This window comes from Sparus aurata, chromosome 20 (genome assembly GCF_900880675.1).
Source record: "Sparus aurata chromosome 20, fSpaAur1.1, whole genome shotgun sequence".
Taxonomy (NCBI): Eukaryota; Metazoa; Chordata; class Actinopteri; order Spariformes; family Sparidae; genus Sparus; species Sparus aurata.
Window position 1 is genome coordinate 19,041,803 of NC_044206.1, and position 25,687 is coordinate 19,067,489.

Here is a 25,687-nt window from a genome sequence, read left to right on the forward strand (position 1 = left end):
GTAGACGCAGACGCATTAACGCAGACAACCAGGAAACAGATCTTTAAAGGACACAGATCCATGAGCATCTCATCCTTCTTCATCCTGAAACAAGGAACAAGCCATTCTGAGAGCTTTCCAGTGTTACCGGGCGCCTGGTAATTAATTAGGAACATGGAGTCCACCATATTAATTGCTGCTCTAAGCTTGAAAATAATTGGAAGTTCTGAGAAGGTAATTCAAAAGAGGGAAGCTCCTTTCCAAAAAATTCCCTTTTGAAGGAAGTAGTTAAAAGGCGCAGGCTCATGACGGAGACGAGCCCGTTTCCATGGCTCGTCTTTGAAACTAATGAATCACAGTATATCATGGCCTCACAGCCACAAGGGTAACAAGAAAGGTACAAAGGCTACAGTCAACCTCAGCGCGTCCGTCTCTTGGAAATAAGGTTCGGTGGTTCTGAATTTTCGAACATGGTGTGTGAATGTGCGTGTCTGAGTTTTGTTGATGAAAGCGTGTTTGTGTGTCTGCAGAGAGAATAAACAAGCATTGGTGCAAGCATGCAGCATATTAAAGTTCTTGTGTATATTCATAGGGGGGGTTTGACAGTAATGTACAGCGCATACCTGCCAATCATCCAACTCATCTGCCCACAATCTAACTGCCCATGCGCCTCCGTTTCTCTGGGAATGCTTGACTAATAGGTCAGATGACAAGCTGGTAACGCACTGACAGAGGATATAGATGTGACCAGTTGGCTCCAGATAAGATCATCAGGGGCAAGGCTCTAATTAGATGTCATCTCCATGGTAATTACAGGGGAGCAGAACAGGCAGAGGACATACAGTGTCTCATGCTTCAGTGCCTTGGTGAAAGGAGAATTCAAATCACCAGTTTTTATCATCATCGCCTCCCCTTCCTCGAATAAGTTGAACGTCTATTCTTAATCCCACTCCAAATGCAGGGATGCAGGGCTGACACGTGAGTAATGGGAGGTATCTAATGGGATCTTAACAAGAGGAAGGTCACGTTTATGATTCATAAAAAGTATTGAAAGTCTAAAAATAAGATGAGACTGCTTACTGCTTTGTACTTTTTATTGTTGGAATGTTTTAAAAACTTTTTCAAAGGAAGACGCCTTCCTCTGGAAGTGCATGTTTTTTGGGCACCCCCAACTGGGAAGAGACTCCGGGGTAGACCGAGAATTTGCCTGAAGCTATTCCCATCTCATCTGGTCAAGGAATGCTTTGGGATACCCCAGAAGGAACATGTGGCTGGGGAGAGGCATGTCCTAAATACCTTGCTCAGCTTAAGCAGGAGAAAATGAATTGTTGGTTGGTTGGTTGGTTGGTTGGTTGGTTATCAGTCGTTCGGTCTTGCGGGTCGATCGGATCGACGGGCAGATGGATGTTTTAAAGCATACTGGTATTTCTGTCTTAACATAAGAAATACCTAAAACTGAAAAACAGTTTTAAGCTGTCCAGTGGCAGGGTCAACCAGCAATATTTTTCCAATTAAATACAAAAAAAAGAGACTGCCCGCTAAACATTACCCTCCATCAAAAACTACAGAAATTCACCTTCAGGGATCGAGGGTTAAATCAAGAAAAAAAGGTTGTTTTCATCTTGTATTATTCCTGACTTGCTGACTTGGGGAAGGATATGATCCACTCCTTGTCTCAGTCTTGGCTCGATGACAAGCGGAAAGGATTTGATGCACATGGGTGTCATTGGATTTGACATTCCTTAAACAATCTGCTTGTGGCTCAGCAGCTGAGGACAATGACTCTACGAAGGAGGTCACAGAGATGCCTTTTTTTCCAGCAAGGTTTGGTTATTTGTGTTGCGTCGAGCCCTCTGTTTGTTCAGTTCCCCACGAGAGGCTGTTTCCATTCATGTGAGACACGAGGAAGTCTTCTTTGAGAGAAGCAACAGGTCACTGGCCAGCAAAAGCCCAGTCTGAGATACAGAGTCAAATAACATCCCCAAAACCCAATACCCAAAGTAGGACAAATTGTGTCTGGATCCTGTCCAGGGTGAATTTTATTGTTCTTCCAAACAGCAGAGAGATAGAAGACGTTTGCAGCCAAGCCTCTACTCAGGAAGCGTATCCTCTGCCTGCCCCCTGTCCAGGGAAAAGGCCAGATTAAAGTGTGTATAAGCGCATCTGTGTTTGCTCTTTTGTGCATGTTTGTCTCTGCGGCACACAAGACTCCAAAAGACGGATAGCCGACCCTCCAGACCCCTTATGCTTGAGGCCAAACAACATGAAGAGCAAGGAGAAACCCCAAGTGCAGGCAACGGAGAACATCCTCCACCCAGCTGACGAGCCCCAGGCCACCATTCAGTGATCCTGCACTCCATTAGAAAGGGAAACAAGGACGGAGAGCATGCTGCCTGCCCATCTTGGGACTCATCTTGATACGTCCGGAGGCCTCACATTCAGAGCCACAAAGCAGCAAGAGTTGCTACAACAGCTTGGCTAGAATAGGTCTCATACCAAGTGGTCAAAGCTCAGCAACTGTCCCCACTGATGTCGATGTGCACAAGCCTTCAGGGCTTTCCTCCACCACTGAGGCAAGACACTGAATAAATGAATGTCTACACTTGAAATGGTAAATGGACGGATATATATAGGCCTCTTCTACCTGAGCAGAACAAAGGGCTTTACAAAGTTTCTCATTCACCCACACACACGCCCACACCGGCCTGCTAAATGGCGGAAACGGGGTCAGAGACTTGCTCTGAAATGTAGTAAAGGAAGAAAAGGGCAACATCATGACGCATAGGCAATGTATAGAGCTTGTTCAGACTGTCATCTACTAACTAAATTGATCAGGAGCCAGACTCAGTGCAGCAGATAACAGTGATTAACTTATCTTCCATGTGGGTGATCCAACTCCATTAGATCACGATTGATCTTGAAGGCATCCGCTATCTACTTTTACTGTATCTACGAGGACAACTGTAGCGATTCCAGTATTTAATGTCATCTTATTTCTGTTTCTAAACTTCACATAACTCCATTGAATAGTGAATCCGTGGGCCAGACTTGGGCCACTTCTGGTTTATTCGGTTAACTCTCGCTCAAAATGTGGCTACGCTATGGCCTGCTTGTGGCTCAGATCTGGCAAACAGGAGCAGGTTGAGTTGGATGGATCCGAAGCTTGCCCCCAACAAAAGAACTCACTTTAATGCAACATTGTGTTTCCGCGGTTCAAAATCAAGAGTAAAGATTGCAGTTTTCTTGGTGGATCATGGTTGGGATAAATAGATTGCAATTAGTGTTATTATTGATTTTTGAAAGGTGTAACTCCAGGAGAGCATGAGCAGAACTGCAGTGAGGCTAGTTTAAGGTTTGGTATTCGCCTGGTTAATGCTAAATTAAAGTTTAACATTCACCTCCTGGACCTGCATTTTATATTGACATCATTGCTATCTGAGCTCATCAATGCCGTGGGTCTGCTATGCCTGGTGGATGGTTTAATAACCACCTGTGGTTCGATCAGGTAATTTTAATCACAGCACTTGGAGCTGACTTGATTTGAATCACGTTGTTAATCCCTGATAACTTCCTCCTGACCAAGAATTGGAAGAATTATATCCATGGCATTGAACAGTGGACAAAAGCTATTCATAAAGAAGTGCTGTTATAGCAACATGCATTTCAGTGGCTCCATTCACTGTTGGCTTTCTTGCATAAAGGCTTCTCCAACTGACCAGAGAGATATGGAGTAGTGAATGATCAAAATGATGTTGCCCTTAATTGATGATAATGACATGACTTTCATGTTTGAGTGCTTGCGACCCCGTAGATGCCCTTCTTTATGCACGCAGAAATCTCCAACAAAAAAAGGCTTGTTTGACAGGTCAGAATAATCGTATTCTCCATTGTTTTGAATTTGAAGACGCAGCGATGCATGGGCTCATAATATGGCAGCATTTCCACAAGGAGACGGCCTTGAGCTTTCAGGCAGCCATCTTTTGAACCATGATACGGAGCGCCAGTTCGAGCGGTTGACATGTTGCTCCAGGCAGCGTGCGCCCTTTTCCATCCAGACAACAGGCTGCTTTCAGACTGTGTCCAGGGATGTTTCAGGAACATCCGACACCTCTGTCTCCCGCTTCCGCAGTCCTTAATGCCAGGGATCAGAGGCACGAGAAAGAAACGCTCCATACTGACTCACAAACTTTTGTGCTTTCAAGAATAGTTTCGATCGCGTTGCAGGCTTTGAATGTCATCAGTGACACTCGCACTACATGTCTCACCAGCTGAGTAAGAAACATTGATTTATTACAAGCAGATATCCAGAACGGCTCAGATATTGAATGGAAATAATTGAGTTATACCCATCGTTGTCATTGTCACGGACATTGTCATTGAGAGGATCGAGCAGAGGAACATTATAAATGACTAACGTGACATAAATATCACAGTGACAATAAGAAGTCAATGGTTTGTGAGTGTTTTGTCCCAGTTTGATTTACTGATTATGGTATTTGCTGCTCAGAACTCAGCATTTAAAGGGTGACTCCTCCAATTTAACATATTAAAGTGTGTTTGAAGGTCGCGGGGAGAACTACTGTACATGTGAAACGGTAGTATAAAGCTTTTTGTGGCTCCAGAGTAAGCTGCATGTAAACTGATGAATTGCCTCCAGTGATGACACTCAGTGGCTTTAATTGCATTGTGGGTAATGTAGGCGTAATGTTTTGAAAAGCAGTCCACTGGTCTAGCGTTGCACTGATTAAGCGGAACCAGATATATATATATATATTTTTTTTTATTATTATTATTTCAAACATATCTTTCATTTCAAAACCTGCCTCCTACAATAACCACAATGCAACCTCACTGCAGACCGCCATTGTTTCAATCTTCATTGACAGTTTTCTTTATGCCTACACAAACTGAAAGAAAACAAACTCTTTGTTTTCATGACTGAATAAACTGAATGAACAAACTGACCTTAAACGACAACACAGTCTCATACTGTTTTGCTTTGTTTATATGTGGCGGACCCTGCCACCTTTCTAGCTTCAAACAGTGTTCTGGGAACCTTATTTCCCTCTGAGAACAGACTGTTTAATCGGTTATGGAGAAAATAGATATCAAATGCCCCTTTTAAAGCGCTGAAATTGGTGGAATTCCCCTTTCACTGTGCATCTAAATGGGTATGAAACGTTATAGAGTGAAGCTGTGGTGGTTAATTGGCTCTTTTTATTGTTTTTCTTGTGCAGTAATATCATACATTAGTTAAATACCGTGCTGTGAATCGCCCTCCTCTGCGACCTCTCCTACTCCCTATTAGACTCCAGGGGCGATGTGGGTTCACACACTGAGCATGTTCGCCTCTCAGTACAACAGAAAATGATTGCGTTCAGCTGCTCAGCACATCTCCCTCATGTTTTGTTGCCGGGCGATATTTATTAACAAAGACCTGAGAAAACAGAAATAAATCCGGGGGTTTAATTCAAATCATTTCATTCTGGACCACGTTCACTCCTCCCTCACCGATGCCGGCTGTGTTTGAACAACTGGATTTCATCAGCGGCACGCAGCCAGTCCGCCAGCAAAACCTCAGACGAAGAACCCCCCCTCACTTAATATCAGCACAGCAGGTTCAGTTCTGGCTCCGGTGCACTGATCCGCGGAGCAAAACTCACTCGACAGCACACATCCGCTTCAAATCTTTTCGTCCCCAATTGTGAAGCGTCTTGTCAAACATGCGCGGCACGAAGCAGCCTCTATTTTGATGTTCGGAAGAGGCATTCTGACTGAAGGCAGTGTGTGTGTGTGTGTGAGGGAAAAAAAAAGCAGAGACGATGAAAATTCGACCTTGCTCTCAAGACTCGCTGCGAGTAAATTCTGACGGACTGAAATTTGGAATACGTGGAGGTTTTGTTTGAGTAAAGTCTTTCCACCGAGCTCAAGCTTATTACAGAGATCTAGACTGCACCTCTCTCTGTTTGTTCCTCTTGGCCCGGGGTTTAAGCTCAACTGTGGATTTTACATTTAATGCTATGGGACGTCGTTGACAGCCGTGCTGGATGAGGATCGCTCGGGAGATGCACAGGGAATTCGTGGGTTATTTTTCCGCTGCAGACGATCGCAGGGGGAAAAGTTAAGTTCCCCCCCCCCTGTTTCGAAATGAAATGTTTTTACTGCGGGAGAGCGTAATTCCTCCGCTACAAATGGGCCTGGTGAAGAAAAAAAAACGTGACAATCTGCAAGTCAGCTTTGCAAAATCCCCACCTGTGCGGAGCTGGAATGTTATTCGACAGAAAAGAGACTGAGTGCGATTTCCCATCAAAATATTTTCAGAGTAGGTAAGCCATAAAATTGCGGTCGCTGGTGTTGAAAGCTTTGTCCCACAGTCTGCAGGTGGAATTTACATATATTAAATCTGGGGAAACAAGTGAGATTCATGGCCGACTCCAACATAAAAACCCATCCGCTCACTCTCTCCCTCCCTCTCTGTGTTTCCCTCTCTCCTTCTCCCTCTATCACACAGACAGCTCTGCTTGTTCCTGGTTGCTCATGTGTGGCAGCGGAGCTGGATGGAGAACATATTGCTCCATCAATCACGTTCCCATTCTTTGCGGCGACGCACGCGACTCGGAGGGTCGACTGAGACAGAGGCCGCGTTCAGTCAGCCCCTTTCTCGTAAGGAATGCGAGGGTGACAAATATTCTCCAGGATCCGGAGCTACATCAAAATGTACATATCCCTATATCCTAATATCTGTCAAATGATGTTCCCCCTTTCTTTGCCAGGCCCCTTAGGGTGACACTGTTGACAGTATCTTAATCCACAGAGCGGGGAGCGTGCGCTCCGCTCAGACAAAGCTCCCTCCTTCCCCTGTGTTATGCCAATAGATCAAATGAAAAGATACGGGAAGAAGAAGGAGGAAGATGTCGGTTTTCATCAATGTCTGTGTGATGTATTGAAGAATTTCTGTCTTTCAAGTCTTTGTGTCGGCAGACGAGAAGACCAAAGCTCGGGGAACGCTGCCGTGCCCACACTGGCAGCGCGAAAAAAAAGCGAAAAGACTTCCTCCTTTTCCTTCCCTACCCGTTATGTGTGACACAAAACTTGGCCGCAGCCCCAGCTGTAGCCCCTGGGCAGTGCATATGTCATCCATTTGTACTCCAGAAAGCACTCAGATTCCGAGCTAAGGCCGGAGTATGAATGGAGGGAACACTTACTCGTTTTTCTCCAGAGCCAAGAGCAGCTGTTCACCTTCCGCTTCAATCAGGAGCTTCAGTGATGCAGGGTGACTCTGATGAGACAACAGACAGGAGAGGGGATGAGAAAGATTGGTTTCCCGGCCGGGAGCATTTTGATTGAGAGAAGATTGCTCTGGTTGCTGTTGGAGTGTTTCAGAATTAGTTAGCACGGTTTAAAAAGCATCAGTTCACCCAGAAATTACAACTCTGTCATAATCTAATCACCCTCGTGGAGGATGGGAAGCAGGATCAGGTTTCGTGGTTCAAAAAACATTTTTGGAGCTTCACACTTCAAATCAGTTGGATTACACCTGGCAACCTGTATGGAGTCATTTTAGGGGTTTTTTCCATATCGATTAGATATTTTTATGTAGACAAATCATAAAAAATATATATATATATCTAAAGAGCTTGAATAAAGAAGTGGAATAAAACATATTTTCCTTAAAAACATTATTATGATGGTGAATTTCCAATTTGACACATTTCATTCGGAGCCACTGGAATAACACAAGTCCTCAACAAGTCCCCGTCTGCTTCTGCTGTTAAGGAGAATGCTGTTTTGCTGTGAAGCTGGACTTAAGCTGACTTTCCATCCACACGGGGGATGAATCAAAGCTTTGAATTCAAAGAAATAATTCAATTTGCGCCGCGCATCACTATAAAACAATAATAAGCAAACAGTGATTCGTTACAATCCTGGTACAACTGTGATTGAGCCTCCCAGGGCTGTCAGGGAACACGCGAAAACGGCTGTTTTCAATTGATGAGAGCGGCAAATCCTTATGAAGCGACTTTGTATCTCAGGAAAAAAAAAGAGAGCTGAGAGGATTAGCTTTATGTTTCTATTCCATTTGACATTAATCCCGCGAGGAAAAAAACCCCACGAGTCTTTGCACCCCTGAGTTACAACACTGAGCGGGACCATGTGTCTCTGTTAGAGTCAGATGAAGTGGCACCGGCTCGTACATCACTCCTGTCAGTCGCGCTGTGCGACGAACGCCGCCGAGTGTGCTCACCAGCCCCCTCACACACACACACACACACACACACACACACACACGGAGAACACACTCTCGTCTCCACATGTCAGCACGTTAACCTCCCCTCCTCTCGTGTTCTGCTCAGAAATGGGGGGGGCGGGGGGAGAAAAAAAATCCTCCACATTCTCTATATCGCCGGGCAACCACACATACACACAAACATATCACACGCGCAGTTCAATCTGGGTCAACTGTGGAGAGCGGCGCTGCTCTGGGTTAAGTCATCCATCACCCCCTGTGGAGGGGAATGTCTAGTGGATCATAAGAGGATGTGGAAGCAGAACACTTAAGGTTTTAGGCGGTATCATTGCACGAGTCATGTGGGACTGAACTTCCTGCCATTTTCGGTTCAGACGGCTTCCTATATGCACGCCCGGACCTCCCTCACGCCACGTAATGTTTACGACAACTCCGGGAAAAAACGCTCCACTGCATGTTTTAGGCTCGTTAGTTATCAAGCCGCGTATTCAAAATGAGCCTTCTTCGTGAGCATTCTATGATCTGAGGTTCTTGTTTTGTTTTTCCTGGGTAATAACATCCCAGAGAAACCTTGTGGCACCCTGTCTGTTTGGCTACGAAAGAACAAATTAATTCACAAATGAATTGACTCAACCTGCAAACACAAGCTGTGTTTGTTAAGTCTGCCTGGCAGCCATGTATTTTGTTTTTTAGTAAAGTCTGGGATTAGAACACCAAGCGGAGCCAAGGAGCCCAGATTTCAAACATTTCATTAACGCTCCGCTGGGACCTGTGGTGTTTTTCTCTTTTCTTTCGAAGATGCAGATATTGTGCAGCTGTCGATTTTTAGCTTGAAAAAAGCTGAACCCGAACACAAAGAGGTTATCTGTGTGCCGCCTCTGCCTGACTGTACATGGTCACGCACCCTTTAACTCAGCTGAGTCTTCTTGGTCCTGACATGTGAGCAGGATTTGTTTCACCAGGACTGAGACTCAACGTGCAGAGTTGGATTTAATTACGGCAACAACTATTCATTCTTTCATGAAAGCATGGCATAAAGAAAAATGTGGAATATATATATAGTTCAGTTCTAAATCTAGATGCATTTTTCCTTGTTTCATTGATATTCAATCTGGGTGTGTGAATGTTTGCTAAACAGGTTTACGAGTTAAAGATAATTATAGAAGACTTAAAGGATGAGTTCACACTAAAACTTTTGCTTTAAAATAAGGTGTGAATGACGAAATCAATTTGATAACTTGGCGCTTCAGGAGACTTTAGCGGAGCTGTGTGAAGCCATTTCATGTATTTTTCTCCCTGTTGTTTTCAGGCCAAGGCTGAATTTAGCCTTTTGGGTGAACTAACCCTTTAAAGGCACATCCAGACCAACTTTATACCTGCGTAAAAAAAAAACCCCAGCTCGACTGAAAGAGACCAGTCTGGCGGTGCAGCTGGGCTCCGTCCCAACAAAAAAATCTTGAACCTGGCTAAACTTGTGCTGCAACACAACTTGACTTCATCCAGCACAGCGGTTACATGTTGGCCAATCACTTAAATGCTTCTGTGCATTCCTGGCAGATTACTTTGCGTCTTTGTCAGGGTTACAAAATCCCATCACTCCCTAACTCTGTGGAGGGTTTCAAGCCTTGAAACTCGTGGGTCTGTATGTCAAACTGGACTTCCTTTTCATTGTCTCACCAGTTCAGAGGTCCGCCTGAAGAAATGAAGCTCCCACTGCTGTTTTTGTCTGAACCCCCCCCCAACCAACAGTTTTCCCATTAGTGGGGGTAAAACTGTCCAATTCCTTCCTGACGTGAGACTGGAATGGTTTATCCCCTCGAGAGCGTGAATGTGTTGGACAAGCTCCGTGGCAATCTGCCTGCTGGACTTTGAAATACAGTGTCTGGTCTCACGGTGGTGCAAGGAGAAAGCCCTGTAATGACTAAAATAAACAGCTTTCACCCACTTAGATGCAGAGGAATGGCCCGTCTAGATTTATGAATCCGATGGTGCTACAGCGATTATGAAGAGCTAACCGAAATCCTAAAGGAGTCATCTGCAGGGGGATCATGAATTTCAAGACCAAATCAGTAACATCAGGATATCTGGACCAGAGCTGAATAAACAAACGGATGTTCGAAAACAACAAGCAGAGCAAAAAAAAAAAAAAAAAAAAAAAAATGTGTGAAAGAAATCGCTGTCAGCTGCTATTCTCCACCTGGGATTGGAGTTGGCCGATCGGTTTCCAGTCTCGTCCAACTCGCTGAAGAGGTACAGTGGTCCCGTAGTGTTTCTGCCTCGCCGTGGGTCTGTGTCGAACAGTCAGAAGATCCCCTGCGAAAAAGAAAAACATAAAAATAGCATGTGAGGACGCGCAAGGAAAAACTTCAAAAGTGTTTCCGCCGTTGCGTCTGTGCAACCCGACTGCGTCCGTCTCGTCAAACAACGTGGGAGCGTTTCCCTACAAACAATGCTGATAATGAATTCCTCCCCGCCATTAAAAAGGCCCGAGCCTGGTGTCGAGCCTGACGCTACAGCTGCCTTGTAAAAGTGTCACTTGAACAAAATCACGGCGTTTGTCTTTGATGGCTTTTTTTTCTCTTCCGTGTCACAGCACACAAATAATGCTCTCTGAACGCTTTTGTTTTATCACAACTAACAATTATCCGAACTGACAATACGTCCTTGCCCCCTTCCTGAACACGTGTTCACCTCCTTTTTTTTTTTTTCTCTTTTTTTTACAGATTGTCAGAAGAGCGGACGCCGTCTCCTCGGCTACAAAGACGCGAGCACAACGGCGCTAATCAGCACTCTCGCACGTCGCGCGACGAGAGCCGATGGCCCCGTGGCGGAACTGTGACCACCTCCTCTGCCACTCGAGCTGCCTGGAATCTCGGCGGTTCTTCAGGAACGGAGAGTTTTGAGCAGCGAGGAGCCCCTGCTGCTGCTGCTGCTGCTGCTGTGATAACTCCTAGCACAGGGCTAGTGTCCAGGATGCAGTGCGGGGATTAGAAGTAGCTTTGGGGCAGTGTTCCCAGCATGCTTTTATCTCCTCTCTCTCTGTTCTGACAGCGTTAACTGAGCCTTCCGAGCGGCCATGGTTCTCGTTGCCCAGTCATTTAAGAACATATCCGTCCCCAAATCCAATGCCGACGTCTCCTAAGCGTGGTGGCAGAAATACAGCCACTACGCCGGGGAAAAACCCACCACTTATAGCTGAGACAGAAAGCCGCAATCGCACCAAAAGGATACATCACACAGCAAACAGAGAGTCGGAACGCAACAGTGAGCCGCTGGAGGAGTTTGCTAACAGGGTTCCTTGCAGTAATCAGCTCCCCGCAGTGGGGAAGCTGTCTCGGAGCTTGGGTCTCATACTAAAACAGCGGGGGTTGTCAGAACCATTTGTTTCAGCGCAAACATCCTAAATCAAATGTTTGCTTGTTTTCGGGTTGTCTTCCACTGGCGCTCCATTGAGCGTTTCCACACAGCAGGGGAACAGATTTAGCCTTTGGGGGGGGGGGGATGATGTCAGCGAGACTTGTGAGAAAAAGTTGTGCGTGTGGCCCTGGGAATAATTTATGTATGTTTTGAAACTTTTTACTTCTTAATTTTCGAGCCGCATTTCAAACACTTATAAACACGAAACACACTCGGGGGAAACGCTCATCACCCGTCATTATTAGCAGCAGATGCGAGGGTCTTCCACATCCTTTCCTGTCTCTCTGCGCATGACTCACCCCGGCTAAATTGCTGAGTCTGCTTATTATCCGGCATTAATAACATAGGTCAGGCAGAGTGCTCCCCAGCTGAGCTTTGTTCTGGTTCTCCTCTGAGGGGGGGAAACCGACCACTCTGGTGTTCATCACAGAGCCGCCCCGGCTGATAGCGGAGAGCCAGAGGTGACCAGCTCAGCAGTCCTCGTCCAAGCCTCTCAGCCTGATGATGAGAAGCAGGCTCGGGCAAGGACGGGACGGCATCACGCACACAAGAGCGGGGGAGAGGCATCCCGCCCCTCATTAGTCCTCTAAAAAAACCCACACCGTCTGTCTGGGGGAGGTGGGCATGCTGAGTAAGGGAACGCATGGCAACCTTGGTGAGAGCACGGATGGATAAACACAACAGACGACGGGGGGCGGGGGGGGAGAAGAAGATTTGACAGAGAGAGGTCAAGTCCACATTGTGGTCATGAAATTACCACACACACACACACACACAGATGGAGCAGCCGCCGCCGCCGCCACCGCCTTTTCTGCGGCATGCTCCACATCAACTTTTGAAGACAAGGGTCACAACCATACAGCGACTTCAAAGCCCCGTGAGTGAATAACCATTCTGTTAATGTGGTCCGCTATGAGGTTCAATTCCCGCCTATAAATGGCGTTATATTAGTGGAAAAAAGTCTGGTGGGTCATTTTTCTTTCCACATGCTCGGGAGAGGCGGCGTTCGGTAAAAGTTGGAGCGTGGCGGGGCCCGCGGCGCGCCCGATGTGTGTTAGTGGCTTTTGTTTCCCCAGAATGCTTTGAGAGCCACCAGGAGCAGTGAGGGAGCGGTAAAAGTGGCACCAGAACCCAAAGCCTTATTTATACGTTCAATAAAGGGGAGTGTAAACAGGGGTTTTAATAAAGCCGAGGTTCTGGCCCGCGATCGGCTCCCTTTACGCTCCGGCATACACAAGGAGAGTTTGTGCCCGTTTATATGGCCTCAATAAAGTCGCTGCCGGGTTGGGGGATTGTGGGTCTGCGTGCGTGGAAATGTGACTGTGCGTGTTTGTTCGCGTGTGGGGGGACTGACATGTGATACAGGCCTCCGGCTGGATTGAGTGATAAACTTGGCTCTCACTCGCTGTGTTGTTAAGAAAAAATAACAAAGCCTATTATGTGCTCCGTATGTACGGCCGATGTTTTGCTGTTTTACACACTGTAATACACGACCTGCTGGTTAGACCTCAATGGTAGGTGTGGCGTATTCACACCAGACATGGATTAAAGGTCCAGTGCGTAGGATTTAGGGGGATTCAAGGGCATAAAATGGAATATGATATCAGCAATTTACGTTTTGTTTTGGTTTAGTGCAATTAAAGATTATTTTCATTATATATTACTATGCCAATTACTTTAACGATAAATTGAATGAATTGCTCTGTCTATTGATCTTCAAACCGCTTCTTTTGTCCAATCAACAGTCCAAATCCCAATGACTCTTCATTTAATCTAATGAATGACAAACAAAGCACATTTTTACATATTAGAAGCTAGAAACAGCAAATGTTTGCTTGAAATACAGAGGGAGGGGTTCCTCTTCGCACCTACGATCTGCATCAACACATTTGTACAGTGGCCCAGAATGGACGAACCAAACATTGACACTGGAGAGTGATTTTTGAGGTTCCTAACCTGGAAATTTAGGTGGCCCAAGGGGTCACTAGATGAATCTGTACCACAATGAAACAATCCAAAAAGTAAGATAACAAGACAAAAGGTTAGAAACTTGTGGCCTAGGTCAGTCATTTGACTTGAGACCCCTTGTCGCCTATCATCACTGACTGCATATGCTTGGTGGTTATGAACACATCAAACAAAGTGGATCAAGAAAAAGAGGCAGAATTATCAGGTCATTTACAAGAAAAAATAAGATCAGAAGCACATATAATTCACCCTGCTCACCCTGATGCATTCTGACAAAAGATGTCTGTATTTGATGCCGCACTACCAGGCTAGTAAACAGCTCCTGCTCAAGGGCTCAAAGGCTTTCCTTGCGTGGCATAAAAGGACTACAACCCGCATTTCATTGTACAGCCCCGTGTTGTAGACTGACAAATAACTCAACCTTGAACACATCGTTTTGTCTGCACGACATCGCCGCACTATACACAGCATCTGAAAACCCCTTGAGAGCTTCTGACCTCCAGGTTGGTCAACAGTCAACAGATGTCTAAGTTGCGGGGCGAATAACAATTCTTAGACATTTGGGTAGGATAAAACAGATGTTTTAACAGCATTAAGATGGCTCAATCTCATCAACTCTTTCACTTTTTTTTCATGACTCTTATGAGAACCATCTTATCTGCTTCACATCGGCTTCCCATCAAGTTCATGATTCATTTTTCTTGTTCATTTCGTGTCAGTGTTTATTTAAGATTCTCTGACTCTGACTCACCTACAGGCTATTATTACTTATGTTTTATTATTTGCTTCTTTTAACTGTTTTATGGTCTTCTTTTGAACCATTTTTAACTTTTACTTGCACCAAATTTTCGGTTGTTTCAACGTCAACAACTCGCCATGGACAGGAGAACTCAATCAGTCCTTACTGGGGCAGCTTCCTGCTTCCTGACGGTATTTCACCGTGAATCATTCCCCGGTTCTATCAGCGCTACCAACTTAATGCATTCTCCACAGCCTATAAGTGCTGCTGGTCCCAGGAAACAGACGACCCTCCCTCAGTTCTTCGCAGATCTCAAGACGTCCTTTCTTTCTGTCCTTTTCGCAACGCCCTTCCCTTCCTCCCCCACCACCACCACCACCACAAACCAACAACTGTTGGGCTTTATTAAACCCCAGAGCCTGCTTCCGCGCAACCGACTGCAAATCACTCCTCGACAGGCAACCATGAAATAATGTATTCATAACAATCTTTGCTTTTCCGACACAAATGGCATGCTGTTCTTTTCATCTACATGCTTGATGAGGCCGTGCTCCCCACCCAACCCCACCCACCACACGTGTGCGGGTCCTCGCCGAGATGGGACGTGGGCTCCACATACGCGCACACATCAATAAAGAGCTCCCCTAATTACGGTCACCCTTTGCCAGCGCAGGAAAAGCACACAAGGACACCCTCCAAAGTCACTTTGATGGCACTCTCTCTCCGATCTTGAAAATATGTCAGATGGAGAAACGAAATGAGTAACATCGCCTGTGGCAGCTGGAATCCGACCCTCTGACGAACACAAACCCTCGAACGGCACGAATACAAGTGCGGAGGAGACACACTTGAGACGACTCCGGCGTTGTTTGACACGGCTGGACAATGTTTGGATACACAAACCTCGAGAAAAGGAGCTGGGCTTGAAATAAGAGCATGTGGGATTCATTAGGAGCAGAGTGATGAGTTTAATTTGGCCTGTCTCAAGCAGGACGATGACACAACAAAGGTAAGAAAAAGGCATTAAAAAAACCCAAAACATGTGGCTTTTTCCCCGCTTCCATATGGAAATGTGCTCTTGATAAAACAAATCTAATAAAAAGAGCAGTTTTTCTGCATTAAGAGCATGTAGCAGCCATTCTTATCCAGATTTAGTGGATGTCTTTAATCAGAGCACTGACTAGACTGGGGACACGATCCAGCAAAGTTTCTAGGGCCAAAAGTTTGTTCTGGCATCAGCCCACAGGGGGGAAAAAAATTGGGTAATGTTTATGGCTATTGTTCATTTAATAACGGGTGATTGACAGGCATATCACGAAATTCAATTTACCCCCAATCAGAGTGGGCAAATTATGCTAATTCAAACAGAATGGTGATTGGGAATACGATGATGAATGATACCGAGGAAGACCCATCAAGAAAGACTTTTTCATAAATGACCTTGGAGACAAAAGCAATGAACTGTGCCGCGTTCCCTTATCACTTCCCCTCCTTCATCATCTTCTCCAACGCCCGTGATTTATCATCATTCTCATGATTGACTGTTCTATCGATTCTGTTTCTGATTAGCCTGAAGAATCTTGGGCTATGTGACGTCAGGAATTAGTGAAAAATGCCCATCTCAAGCTCCAAGAACCCAAGAAGTTATGATCAGTCAACAGTCCAAGAAGCCTAAACATATTCTTTTTACTGTATTAGTGCAGAAACAATTAGTCAAGCCATTTATTGGTGGATTCATCGAGGATTTCATCAACGGTTACAGTTATATGTTAAGGAAAAATGGCATAAATCCACTGCTCAAATAGGAGGCCTTACTGTTTTTTTTTTTTTTTTACAGCATGTCATTTCTGCCGCTACAGATCCGTCAGTCAAAACAGTGGAAACAAAAGAGTTGTTTGATGATGTCAGGAAGTTGTGTGGGATGACGGGAGTTGTCTTCACTGTCTGATACATCTCTCGGCTTGGCATAGGAGGTAATGAATGAAAGCTTTGTGTGATGTGGAGTCACGTTTCGCCGGCTTCCTTCCTCCCTCTTGACGTATCATCTGCCGTTGATCTGGAAGTTACAGCGGCAAGCGACCAAAGGAAACCGCAGCGTTGTCTTGAATAAAATGAAGAATTTCTCCGGGTTTGTCTCGTGAACGGTGATACATGTCGCTCTGGGAGTCCTATTCTTACAGCGGAGCTTTGTGCTAAAAGCTAACATCAGCATTCTAACCCTATTCCTAGCCTACATGATACCTTGCACAAGTAAACGTATGCCGATCTACTTGCTTGTCATTGTTTGGCCCACTTCTAAAGCCTCGAAAGTGCTGCCATCGGTTATGACGATACTTTGTTACTGAACGCTAGTCCTGCCGAGCACTTGAAGTGTCACCGTTGATCGTTTCCCCCGGTAACCACCCCAGAAAACTCTAGGATATCGTTGTAAAAAAGTATGTCATTGGGAAGCAACTTCCTGACGTCACAGGGAACTTCTGATGAGCTTGTATCTCATTTTATAGACTTAAAAATACACTGATTTATAATATGAAAGCAGCATATTTGGGGGGGCAGGACCTCACCTCGAGTCAGTCGTTCCTCGAGCCGGAGTGCAGGGTTCACAGGGACTACGGAGCAAAGGTGAGAAGTGCTCGGTGATCTTGGCTCGACTCCACCGTAAACATCTGACCCGCTTGGGGGACGTTATGTCGACACGCTGAGGGGTCGCACCAGGAAGCACAGGAACCTTTAAGGTGACATAATGGTAACAGGAGTCCGCACGAACCGGAGAGAGGGTCTCCTTAAATTAATTCTAAAAAGGTAGCAGTGTGTCAAAAGCCACCGCAGTGAGGGTTGTTAACAGCTGGATTTATGTGGGGACGATTATTTTAGAGCATTTCGTTAGGGTCATTATCAAGCTGTTTAACACTGGGCTCCCTCTACTGGTAAATGCCTCCTTTGTCTTCCGTCTGTCTCTCAACCCCTACCATGTACCCTGAACTCATTTACTGTCACACCAGCCTGATGTCAGCACATAATTACACGATGGGAAATGGATGGCCCGGCAGCACGAAAATTCCCGTCGGCTCAGCAGGAGGTTAATGCTGTCCGAGAAAGCGGTGCCGTTACGCCCCCGGCGCGGTGACACCGTTACGCCTCCTCCCGCTGCGAGGGCTGCGCCGGCTTGCCTGGCGCCGAGCCCGCGTGCCTTCGCCACAAAGGTCAGAGCCAGCGGGCTTCAGGAGCAGAGCTGTGCGAAAGCTTGTTAAAACGGTCCCTATGATGGATTTCATTTACAGCGTCCTGGAACTCCTCGCTGTCATGGGAAGCACATGTCTGGCGCACATTCAAACACAAAAAAAGAAAGACAAAGAAAAATAACAAAACCGCAAGCAACAGCAGAAACACTGAGAGAAAAGAAACGGAGGGGAGGGCTGGATCCTCGAGCGATGTACGGAACGCTTCGGCAACCATCTCATTACCTCAGATGAGACAGCGTCTTTAAAAAGGCACACAGGTCGAGGATTACAACAAAGGCAGACATCAGTGGATGAGAAAGTGCAATAGCTCCAACGTAATTACTTGATGAATCGATAAGTTGATTTACCGGAAAATTACGTGACGCTAATGTTGATTTTATTTTCTCCAGTCTGTTCAGTCATTCATCAAGCAGAAATTAAAAACATGACTTTTCCAGGCTCTGGGAGGCTTCACCGAGAAGAGAGAGAAGAAATAAATGGTCCAGATTTTTCCTTGCTCTCCTCTTGCTAAATTAATGAGTCGCTCCCATGTTTGTTTGTTTTTCTTAATGACACCTCCGGGCCTCCGTACAAATGTGGGGATTTGCTGATTCTACTCTCTAACTTCACTGTAAATTGAATACATCTATTTTGTGAGAGCGCTTTTCGGGCAACAAAAAGTGCCATCTTCACTGGGTTACGAAAACCTGACAACAACCAACCCAAACTTTTAACAATCTTACTTTGCTCAAGGTTTCTACTTGAAAACTTTCGTCTGTAGCCATTTGATGTGCCGCTAGGCCTGCTTCGCTTAAAAATACATCACAGGTCCGCCTGTGGAATATAACTCAGACGGATGCAGACAGCAGAAACTGGCAGCAGGAGAACTTTGTTTGGGCCAATTTGTTAGAAACTCACCCAGGTAGGAGGTGACCTGGCTTGTTCCCGTTCGCGCGATTGCCTATTAGGACACATATAGTGGCTTTTGCCTTCCTGTTGCCGAATAGGAAGGGGGGGAAATCCGTCCGGATGCCGTGTGCCAAGCTGGAAGATAGATTATCTGGAACTACGGTATAAAAGTTCTGGGATTCAAATCTCAGTGGAAGACGATGACTGCGAGTTCTTATGGAATCTAGTTAAACGGGAATGTTTTTCCATGTAGCATGGTACATTAATCTGGAATTGCAATCTATTTCTATTGTCTCCACTGGAGGGATTTGTAAAGGTAAAAGCTGAAATGATTTTCAAGTTGCAATGAAAATCGTTACTTTAAAAACGTCTGACACGAGATGACATCTGAGAAAACTGCTCTGATGCCTGAAATTCAATCTTACAGTCCCAAGAAACACAATCAATGGAAGTATATGGTGATAATACACTGATCAGCCACAAAGCAGAAAGCAGAGGTGCAACACAGCTGCCACCAGTCGATTTGTGAACATACCCTGCTTTAGGAAAACGGAACGGTCATCATGCTGTGTTGAAGTGGACTTGAAACTAGCGAGTGAGGCCATAAATTCATTAGGAAACTGTTTATTATTATATAACTTATTGAGGTAATAAATCAAGTGAAAGGTCCGCTCATTTTCTCGTAAGCTTACATACAATCTGACTACTTTTTGGAACCAGTGTCCAGAGTCACCCCCTGCTGGCCATTTTCTTCACTAATAAGGTAAAAAAAAAAAGAAATATATATATAGAAATATATATATATCCTCTTAAGCCAGAACAGCTTTGTTCATGTATTATGCTATACTGAAAACTAATGCAACAGAACACAAGAACAGACCAGAACAGGGTTATTAACTGTGCGTGATATTCTTCTAAAACACTGATGGGGTGTGACGTGAACTAACCCAGATAGATCCGACACTGACAACAGATATCTGAGCCAACTGGGCTCTTTGACCAGACCAGTGAAAGAGGACGCTCAGGGAGAGCTGTGCTGAGCTCAACTCTGACCTGTCTGGGTGTGAAAGTCCAATGAGAAAGTCCAGAGCCAGCGTCGGGTTTCAGCTCGTGCGTTAAACTTTTTGTCGGGAGGGGCAGCGGGGGGGGGGGGGGGGGGTCAAATGAGTCCAAGGCAGCTTCGAAGAAATTAATGCAACACATGTAGGGTCAGGCCAGTTATTTTCCTCCATCCTATATAAATATCCCCACTGCGGGACAGCAACTGGTTGATCAATCTGTCTTAATGCAGAAGCACACATTGGCCAAGTCGTCTCACCAGCCTCCTGGGTTTCAGCTGCCCTGAACAACTCATCTGGAAGATCTGAATCCATTCATACTGGAAAGACACTAAATGCCTCCGACTTGAGATGGGCCACATCACTGTGATAATGTCTCTCTGGGGGAGGATGCTGTTTGCTATAGGAATGTTTTACTACGGTCCAAAAATACATTGTCAGCTCAACTTTCATTCGTCTGAGCCGTGCGGCACGCAAGCTGCATGCAGCGCTTCGGGCGGAGAGAGTCATGTTGGCTGAGGCAGTGCAGCTGGCTAGTAAATGCTGTCTGACACTGAGTGTGTCAACCATCGGAGGAAATCATTCACAAGCCATCCCCGGCGAGGACAGAAAGACACCCAAGACAGACAGAGGAGAGGAAAGCCGACAAGATTGCTCAAGGAGCGCTGTCATGAAATATGTGTGCCGACATGACGTTGCATGGAGCTCGACTGATCCATCTTTTTTCTTAGCAGCCCTGACATTCCTGACTGCAAAGACAAAAAGTGCACAGTCTGCAGACAGACTCGTAAAAGCGAGCGGTAATGATTCCCACTCATTACGCTTTAAAGTGAAGTGAGCTGCAACTAATTATTTTAATTAATCGAAACAATCGTCTTGTCTTTAAATAGTCCAAAGAAGTTGGCTCTGACAGTCCGTGGCGACCTCTTGAAATGATCATTTAGTATTTGGCATTTGTACGTGCTTACATGACATTAATGATTAAAGGACCAGTGCGTAGGATTTACAGGGATTCAGTTAGATCTATTGTCGGATGTTTTTGTTTGTGTAAACACCTGAAACTGCAAATAATCTCACCCCTTAGAATGAGCCCTTTATATCTAAAGAAGGAGCGTTTTTCGTCCGGGCGTGGATGTATAATGAGAACTGGATGCAGTGTCAGAGGCGTGTCCCTGCTCATTCCTGTGATATAAAACTTCGTCTTCCAGGGTACAAAAATTAGCAAGAGCTACTCATCTGCCCATACACACTCTAATGGCACAGTTCTTCCCGACCGCCAAATGTTATCAGACTGAATTTATCAGAGTCATTTCGTGTGAACAGCTGCTTCTTTCACAATGTGAGTTATCATGTGACGTTTTTATTGCATGGTTTGGCCGCTGTGTCAGTTGCAGCTTCCGTTAGCTAATTAGCTCAGTTAGCCATGCAGTTAGCGGTCATATAAGACTTGGCCGCAGCTGAGAGCTCTGAGCACGGGAGGCGTGTTGATGCTCTTTACAAGGGGAGCATCATCTCTTCAGGCACAAAGTGACACAGCGGCTAGCTGGTTAGCATGCTAACTTAAATATCTCTGCAAAACAATGGACAGATATCTTTGACATATGGTCAAAACTTTCTTGATTAATTGATTATCAAAACTGTAACTTGTGTTTTCAGCAGTCACGTCCACAACATTTGATTATTTTTGTCTTTTAAATGTTAACCGATCTCCTGCACTTACACGTACCTCACTCACCCCAAATAACACCCGAGCAGGTAAACATCCTGCCAACACAAGATCAGCTTTCAGACTTCACCCCAACCGTACGCACGGATGAACTGCCGATGATGGTTTTCGACAAGTCTGAACCCCCGTGGGGGCGAAACGCATCAAGGCCAACTTCTGCTGAAGTGTTGATGAATAAATGAACAACTTCCCCACGCTTCTGAATCCCCCTTTTTACACATTTGCACTTGCTGGTAATTAATTCCCAGGGTGATGTGACTGGCTGTGTGTTTGGATTTAAGAAATCTTCTGTAGGGTTGCTTCCCTCCAACCCAACTCCTGTTGCACAGAACCGTGTGTAGCGTGCTTGTTGGATCTCACCTTGGACATGAACACTGGTGACTGGGATGTCATGAGCCTTAGCCCAAAGGGGATTTCAGCAATCACAGTGCGGGGCAGACACAAACACACTCTGACACTCACATCTGAACACTTCCCCAGAGTTATTTTTCAGCTGTTGCCGGGATAACACAGTCAACAAAAATAAAAAATACTGATTTCTAAATAGCCACTTAAAGTTCAACCCAACAATGTGACTTTTATTTCGCGTTTGCCACTAAAATAACCCCGGTTTTCATCCATAATTGAATCGGTGAAGTATGTTTGAAGTGTGCTTGAAAGTGCCTGCCAAACGCCTCCAGTGCTATGACTGATTACCAAAAAAAGAAAGAAAGAAAAAAAAAAAAAGAGTTTCAGCATCATCAATTATACAGCGTATCCTCTCCTCTGAGGTGCATGAGCTGGACGGACTGAGAGCTGAAACGATCCCACGCACGGATCTACTGTATATTTGGTGGAGGGAGCGAGATGGTGGAGACGTTGCACTCTCGCCCGAACATGTGTTACAGATGTGCAAGTGCGGTGTACGACTAACAAAAGGCTTTCATGCAAAATGCGATGCAGCCAGGCATGAATGGAGATCACGCAGAGTGGAATAGAAAAAGGGAACAGAGCAATGACAGGGCGATTTCAACATGCGCAAAAAAGGAGATGATAAAACGAGCTTTTTAACCACTTTTACGCACGAAAAAACGCGCGGCACATCTGGCACCGTCACCTCTTACCTTCAGCAGATGTGGAGAACGCGCTGTCGCACAGCAGCACGGACGCGCACAAAGCCTGAAGAGCTGTCAGGATAACAAACTTCAGCCTCCGCTGGCTCCCGGGATTCATGATGCCCGGCTTGAGAGCGTGGACGTGGGACTGGCCAACTGTTCTTCACTGCAGCGCGACCATCATCATACAAACACCCCCCCACCGGTTCCCCTCCAACAGCTGATGTGCAGAAGAAGAGAGAACAACCAGCCCCTCTCTCTCTCTCTCCCGAGAAAAAAAAAAAGTAGTGACTTCCTGAAATATGATCAAGTATATGAGCGGGCTGCTTTAGTTTAGGAAATCCCGACGACAGCTGATCCAAGTCCGTGCGCTCTCCCCATTTAGAGAGGATTAAAGACGCATCGCACGGAGGAAAAAGTGGAGAAGCGGGAGGGGAAGAAAATTGAGGAAACAGGGACAGAGAGGACACAAGCCGCTGTTGTCTCTGTCGCCACACTGGAATGACACCAATTCCAAGACAATTACTGGAGAGAAGTGTTGTCTTATGAGTGTGGACCATGTGCTTCAATGAGACGACGCCGCGGGGTCCTAACGCCGATCTCCGGTGCGCGGAGTCTCCCTAAGAAGCTGCGTCAAGTTGACGGAAGCGAACGGGGTGCGGTTTCCGGTTCCAGCCTTCAAACTAAAAGCCCCAAACAGCCTCAATAATGCACTCATGAAGCTTTATTGGGACAATAATAGTCAAAATAAATGATGTATTTAATTTTTTTTTCTTGTTTTTATTTTGTTGACTTTCCATCTCTATATTTGCTCATCTGACCGATTCGTGGGCCACACAACAGAATGATTTGACCTTCGTTCTGTTGTCTGTGGCCGTTGTGTTTTCACCGTGAGACCCAGTTGAAAGTCCACAATAACGCAATCGATTCACTCATTCTAGCTTAAGTCAAGATTGTACATGCATACATATTTATTTTTTCTGCACGATCTTACAGAAGTTCATATCAGTTCAAATCAATTTTATTTTCCAGAGCCCAAAATCACAATCACATTGCCTCAGTGGGGTTTTACAATCCGTACATTGACCAACGACCTTTGTCTTGAAAAACTTGCTATATTTAAAAAAAATAACTTTTAACAGGGCAAACAAGGATTAAAGTTATATTTATCCCACATTTATTTGTTCTTAAACACAACTTTGTGGGTGAAGCACACAAAGCATGAACTTGGTGTTTTATTTTGAAAGCACGCCATTTGATTTCCGGCCTCTCTCTTGGTATTTCGTGACCAGCTTGACCCAACGGACTCGTTAGGCAGCACAGGCACTGAGGCAGCTCACACTGGGGGTAACATTTGAATTATACATTGTGCACAGCCCTCAGCCACAGATGCTACTATGGATGCATGTTGTAGTTACAGTCAGAGTAAAGCTGAAAGAAGCAGTGTGTGAAGGGGGAAACAAAGAAAAGAAAATCAGACTTGCAAATCCAGTCAGAAAATTGGAAGTCGCGTCCTCTGTGCACACACACAAACAATACCAGCAGCAAATATATTCATGAGAATCACAAGCAGCCTCACCTCGTCGTCAGATTACTCTATATGGACCTGTGGAAGGCGCATGGAAACAAAACTGTGGCTCAACTCATGTGCCCTCTTCAGCGTGTGCACTCTGCACTGCACCACCACTTCAGAGCGAGAATACAAGCAGGAAACAGGCAGAGATGTCCACATGCAGGCTGAGGCTGAGGCTCCTGAGAGCTTTTTTGCCTCCGAAAAAAACGAAAGAGCAGCATTAAAAAAGGGTTCCTGTGTGCTTCCAGCACGGAGACTTAAGTTAAAGTCACAGCCGGCACATCCAATTGCTGCCTGACACCATTTTTTTGAAATACAGGGAACCATGGGGTGCAGCCTAGTGTCATGGCGCTCAAAAAAACCCTCTCCAAACTCATTTTTCCTTCAGGATCAAATGTGAACGGAACTAAAAAAGAATACTGAGGAGCATTTCCCCATCCGCATGCTGATTATACTGGTACTCGACATTTCGGCTGGTGGTGGTGTTACAAAGAGCTGATCTTTTTGCTTTTAAAAAATTTTTTTTTTAAAGAAAGCAGGGGGAAGCTTGGGGGAAGATGATAAGGTGCAGAGGGGAACGGGCGGTAAAGACAGGGGCTTTCTGTTAGTGTGCTGGGACAGATAGTGTTCAATAATAAATCCCAGCGTCATGGAAGTTATTCCATCCCGACCTCTGTGTAGATGCAGTTTTTTGGGGAAAAAAAACTTCACTGGGGTGGCGGGAGAGAAGACACGTTTTTTTTTTAGTCACATTTGGTGTCAAATTAAACATCCAAGACATCCATAACTCAAATATATATTACAAAAAGAAGTAAAAGTATAAACAACTCAATTATTTTAATGCTACTTTGCATCGTGAAGACAATGGAGTTCTAAAGTCGTGGTAGTAAATCACCTCCTTACCCTCTTTTTCAACTTTTCTACATCAAATGACGCATGTCAGTGTTATTAATGATCGTCTTCCATCCAAATACACACAGTAATGTGCGCTGACATGAATTAAGGTTCACCAAAACAGTTGTGGCAGCCGCCTGTCTTCTACAAGACATCGGCGCAAATTCAGATGGATGAAAACAGCTGGACTATGAAAGAACTCTTAACATTCGAGGCTAACGACCAAAATGACAAATTAGGGAGCCCTGAAGCGCATCTGCTCTGTTTACTGTTATTCCGAAAAACACAAATAATTCCCAGACATCTCACTTTTGATTTGTGCCCAGCTCCATCACATTGCAAAGCGAGGCACTCTGGGCACATTCACTTTGGATCAAACCACGCAAATCTAAATCTGCGGTGGCAGAAACCCTGGTCCATCATGAGACAAAGACAAGAGACAAAAGCCTCCTTTCAAATCAGCGCTGTCCATTAACAGGGCATTTCCAGTGAGAAGGGGTCACATTCCTCCATTATGGCAGCTAATAGCTGGCACTGAATGATGGCAGAGGCCACTTCTGGGGTCTTTTTCTTGCTTATTGGTTGCGTAATGAGGACGACGGTTGAAGGCTGTCCTGGATGGGACTGCGAAGCATAATGAATGATTCTGTCTCGTACCGCTGCTTCACATCACATGAGATCATGTGAAAAGTGGCTGCGTCAGTGCTCTATCGTGCGAGGAGAGGTTCCTCTGCATCCCATCAGGGGAAGTATTCTGGAAGAAGAAAGGCGACTGCAATCAAGTGAAAAACAAGACATAAAGGCATCCGTGACTGCTTTTAGATGTTGCACCAAAAAAAAAGTTGAGACATGATTTCATAC

General features: G+C 45.3%; 1 protein-coding gene across 1 annotated transcript in view; it reads right to left on the reverse strand.

Moving 5' to 3' along the window:
* The window catches only part of adam12a (ADAM metallopeptidase domain 12a), an 84,920-nt gene extending 61,984 nt beyond the window's left edge, over positions 1 to 22,936 (reverse strand). Inside the window, exons 1-3 of the mRNA XM_030400202.1 lie at positions 22,369 to 22,936; positions 10,425 to 10,540; positions 7,185 to 7,258 (exon numbers count right to left, since the gene is read on the reverse strand). Of these exons, the coding sequence (XP_030256062.1) occupies positions 7,185 to 7,258; positions 10,425 to 10,540; positions 22,369 to 22,477 (299 nt within the window). The 5' untranslated portion in view covers positions 22,478 to 22,936. The remainder of the gene's footprint in view (positions 1 to 7,184; positions 7,259 to 10,424; positions 10,541 to 22,368) is intronic.
* Positions 22,937 to 25,687: the final 2,751 nt, after the last annotated feature.